The sequence below is a fragment of the Ornithodoros turicata genome, chromosome 1, assembly GCF_037126465.1.
Source record: "Ornithodoros turicata isolate Travis chromosome 1, ASM3712646v1, whole genome shotgun sequence".
In the NCBI taxonomy this organism is placed as follows: domain Eukaryota; kingdom Metazoa; phylum Arthropoda; class Arachnida; order Ixodida; family Argasidae; genus Ornithodoros; species Ornithodoros turicata.
In genome coordinates this window covers 214,045,233-214,049,978 of record NC_088201.1, presented here as the reverse complement: position 1 = coordinate 214,049,978, position 4,746 = coordinate 214,045,233, and the positions used below count along the sequence as shown (strand labels likewise).

The window sequence follows — 4,746 nt, the reverse complement described above, 5'->3', positions numbered from 1 at the left end:
CCTGCTAATAAATCTAAGTCAGCGGTGTTTGGACCAGTCGTGCCGATGTTTCCGTGGCAGGATCGATGCACGTACCTTACACTGCAACGTTACAGTTGTCCCATCGAAAATATTCGCTACATAGCGAACAGGTACTTCGTGCCAAAACGTGTGAACAAAACGGACCCCACATAATGAAGTCATGACTGTTATGCTGACGCATTTTGCTCATTACTTTTGACCTTTAGCCACGTCTCAGAGCATTGTGTTACAGCATTAGGATATTTCTGCCAAGAAAATCCACTTAATGAAAAGTCATCCGCAAAAAGTCCTATGTTAGCGGCTTTATTTTCTCAGTAACACCATTTTTATGCATTAGTGAGAAGCACTAATGGTCCTATTGCTGATCCTTGAGACACACCTGGGTGCACATGTAACAAGGGGGGAAACATTTCGTCACGTATGATAGACCGTAGCCTATTATGTAAACACGAATGGTAACAGGGTCCTCCAGGCTTGGTCACCGTAACGCACCATAGTACACCATGGTATGCGTGAAGAACACACGAGCACACATCCAATATTCATCTATAAAACACATCAGTAACAGCGGCCACCACAATTTAAGAATAATGCCGCCATTAGCTTCTTCCCGCTGCTTCAGCTCAGCTTCTGTGTCTCCTTTGGCCTCCAGCAAAGGTTCCTTGGTCTTCCTCCGTTTCAAAATTTCTTCCTGCCTTTTTTTCCTCTTCTTATCTTCGCTGTGGTTTATCAACATTGCCCTGACGTCATCCCGCATGGCGTCCGTCAAGAAATAATTGATCGCGATTGGTTCGCCCAGATTCCACTCTTGCGCAAACACCTTGGGGTCTCTGGTGGCCAGGTCGTAGCCCGTTTCCGTCTTGAACTGTGCAATGTCGATGACTCGAGTCCCCTGAGAGTAGAGGAGGAAGACCAGAGTGTGTGGACGTCCAGAGGTTGGAAAGGGACCGCTGTAGAGGATCAGTTCGTCGCCAGAGTACACGTCCTCGGTGACGGTGTTCACCACCAGCCAATACTGCCAGAACATGAAGGTGATGTCCGTAAGAAGGAGTGTGTACAGGTTCCCTTCTTCCATGGGGAAAGAAACGTTCAAGGGTTCCAGCCAGAGTCGTTGAGCTACGAAAAAATTGCCCATTCGGATTTTGCGGCCGTAGCCGTAGTCGACGTTGATTAGTTGGTTCGGTGCGTCGGTCAAAACGTGAGGTATGACGCCGTCTCTTGTTAGGTTTCCTCTGTAAGCGTCGAAGGAACCTTGGGGTCTGCCGCTGTCCGCGAATAGACCATGTGCTTGGTAGTGGCTCTGCGAACGACAGTGAAGGGTCAGGATATTTCGAAATGTCGCAAACCATTGTTTGCCGCTATATGCCGATTTTTCGTTCACAATACGAAATAGGGCCTAAAAGGTGCTGGCGATGCTACGAAGGTCATATTAAGTATTGAGAGCTGGTGTGCTTGAATCTTACCACAGCATGTGCTGTCTTAGGAGAGCCGAGTTTTCGAGCACAATTTGAAGACGTGTGTTGCGGAGCTCAAGTCGGCCCAGAAATCTAAAAATTGGGGACCAGAACTCTAAAAACCAGGGCACATGGGGGCCGCGGAATGTACAATGTCTCCCTGCCAGGTGTGGAGCCGTCGGACGGGGTCACGTGGACAGAGTCCAGGCAGTAATATCAAAAGAAGATTGTGTTCGGGATTCGGAAACATCTACGGGACCGATGCGATAATGCTTTACAACGTTTCACAGTCTAGTTCGCCATGTTTCTCTTGAAAACGGCGCACATGTTAAAAGAACGAGTTTTAAAGATTCGTGCTGCCTCAGCAGCCATGGGAGCTCCGGCGTGGGTGACATCATTGTGACGTAAGCCAGGCACACCACAGGCGCGATGCCAACAACATCTAGACAGACAAAAGGTACGTTCGATTAGGCCTAGCTGCACTCCCTGAACCAGTTCCGGGCGGTGCAGGGCCAGTTCTGAACTAGCGCAGCTCCAGTTCAACGGTGCAACACTAGTGCCGCCGCGAAACGAATATCGAAGTGCAGCGCTAATGCAACCGTGATAGCGTTGAATCTTCTGCGAACTGCACTACCGCTGAACTGACCCCTGTGGGAGTGCAGAGTTTCCTTACACTAGGGCTACACTTGGCGTGCACTGGTTTGAAACGAACGAGACGGTGCAGGGGGCGCTCGGCTGCACTGGCGAAACGAACGGGCGAGTGCAGCACCACCGGAACTGGTTCAGGCAGTGCAGGCCTAATCGAACGTACCTAAAGCCTGCACATTGCCTCCTCTCCCTCTTCGGGTCGGAATTCGTCTGCTACTGCGATACACCGTTCTGCGAATTCAGGAACCAGCAAATGATTGCAGCTCATCTGCTATTCGTGATTGGCTACGGCCGTTCAAAACACGACCCGGATTGGTTGACGAATGTTACGTCACGTTGACGAGCGACGCGCAAGCTTTGTTATCTAGGTGGTGCTGGCGCAGCGCAGGCCATTGTCTTCGACCTCGTTTGCTTTTCGTTCGCACAACAGTATGCCGATAAATGCGCCGACTTTCGCTTATCAGTGTGCGAAGTCTGTCGCAACCATGGAATATGGTGTTATGTTCCCGGCTGTATGAGAACCTTGGAATGACATTGCGTGAGATGGCCACAGACTCTCGGCAATCTACAGACGCCCGCCCTCCCATCGGTCGCCAGAGGGCGTTCCCTCATTGGATTTGTCCGTGTGACGTTTTCTTCGATTTCCAGAGACGAAAACTGATCATGTACACTCAATATCCGACGTCTGCCTCTGCCATGCGTAACCTCAAATGGCACAAAAACTACCTCACTAATTCGCGTCGGAGTTTCGAGTTCGTTTTCGGTGATGAACGTGAAGTAAGAGGGTACTATAGTTTCGGAATCGGTGATGACGCACCCGACACTCCTATTGGGGATGCGGTGCTCAACCCTAACAACACCGACTATCCTCTGGATGTACGAATAATGTCGTAACGGATTAATACGTCCTCATATCCATCAGGTATCCACCGGACATACGAAACCGTTAGGACATTATTCGTACATCCAGAGGATAGGCGGTGTTGTTGGGGAACTGTGTCCAGCGTACTACAATTCTTCATCGCCCATGCGATACAGACTCTAAGTTACCAGGAAGCATGCCTAAAATTGTGACGTCGTTAACTTACGTCATCGCCCGCGGAGGTTTGTTTGTGCAGTTTCACCCTTCTGTGCTCATCCGTCAGGGAATCTGCAGATAATATTCTTGTCACCATAGGTTTTTGAAAGCCAAGGCTTCTTCGTAACGCCTTCAACTTCATTCCAACTCTTTGCAAGACACGCGGCAGTTTACCAACAGTCCGGCCGGAGGACTTAACGTCGCCCTCATCGTAGACGTATTGACGATGGTCCGCAAGAGTAGGGTACGTGGCGACGACGTCACGTTCGGCTATCCTTTCCTCGTGCGCGTTGACGGTGGTCCACAGGACGTCTTCATGCTCTTTGAGGAGAAGGATCATGTACGGACGTCCCTGCTTGATGTCCAACTGCACGGTGGTTAACAGCGCTCCTTGATATTGGTCCATGCTAGTCTCATTAACGGCTTCGCTATGGTTCGATGTGTGGATGAGATGGTCTGTAAGCAGAGCAGTCATCGCCGCAGAGATGAGAAAGTCCGGGTTAAGGATGACGAATGCAAGCAGAGGGGCAAGCATTGCTGCTGTCAGAACGCAGACGGGAACGCGAGCACAGAGCACGAGGATAGACCATTGGACATTTTTCGTCTTTTTCTTGATGTGACACATATCCATAGGAAAATGGACCATTTTCACGCGTCGCTCCTGGCGGAAAGAGACGACATGATGAGAAGACGACGAAGCAATGATGGCAAATCAACACCACGTGGGCGAAGCTCGCATTTTTTGCTAATATAGCAGGATGATATTTGTTTTCAATGGTATAGCCTGATCCTGTGGAAGCACACAGCACGTGATGCACCCCAAAAACTGCACGAGAGCTTGTTAAGGCATATTCATAACACGCGTTGCTTTTATGCCAACTATCATAGCGACGCTCGTACAGTTTCACGCAACACATTACAGGCACTGCGAAAGCTTCGAAGCGCATGCGCACACACAAGCAAAGAGAAAGATGATGGGGACGGAGAGCGTGACACTTGAGTTGTTCCTCGTCATCCACACGAAACCATCTTTCTTCACGCGCCCAACGGCGTGAATGGAAAGCTCGCGCTTTATTGCGTGATGCATTTACGGTGGGAAACGGAAGAACCATACACCGACATTTATGCCTTTCATGTTTCGGCAGTTGACACATCATAGGCATTGCGAGAAAAAACCTCGCCAACTCGCCCCCATCAAACATGGCGGCCGCCGCCATGTTTGTTGATATGGAAACTGTGATGGGGGCGAGTTGGCGAGGTTTTTGGCGGTTGGGCATGCGCATACGCGTAAGCAGAAATGGTGTATTGACCACGAACCATAGTTGAAGAAAGACGAAGCAGAAGGAGAGGTACTGATGTTGATGTTGACGAAAAACATAAAAAGGGAGATACTGTATAAGTGCTTAATTTCGCGGTCTTATAAATTCGCGAATTCGTGTGGAAGGGGACAGAAGCGAAAATCGCGGGATCTGGGAGATCGGAGGATCATGTGACACTGCCGAAAGTGAACGAGACTTAGCTGCTGGCCTACCCAGACAGAACACT

General features: G+C 49.8%; 1 protein-coding gene across 2 annotated transcripts; it reads right to left on the bottom strand.

Annotated features, from left to right (window-relative positions):
* Positions 1-348: 348 nt before the first annotated feature.
* LOC135376305 (uncharacterized) lies at positions 349-3,851 on the bottom strand. 2 transcript variants are annotated; one of them, XM_064608874.1, is made up of 3 exons: positions 3,376-3,851; positions 3,212-3,273; positions 349-1,321 (listed from the first exon to the last, which is right to left on the bottom strand). In XM_064608874.1, the coding sequence occupies exons 1-3, from the start codon at positions 3,845-3,847 to the stop codon at positions 500-502; spliced, it is 1,356 nt and encodes a 451-aa protein (XP_064464944.1). In that variant the 5' UTR covers positions 3,848-3,851; the 3' UTR covers positions 349-499. The 2 variants fall into 2 exon arrangements, with proteins under 2 accessions (XP_064464944.1, XP_064464943.1); XM_064608873.1 differs by having other exon boundaries at positions 3,212-3,851.
* Positions 3,852-4,746: the final 895 nt, after the last annotated feature.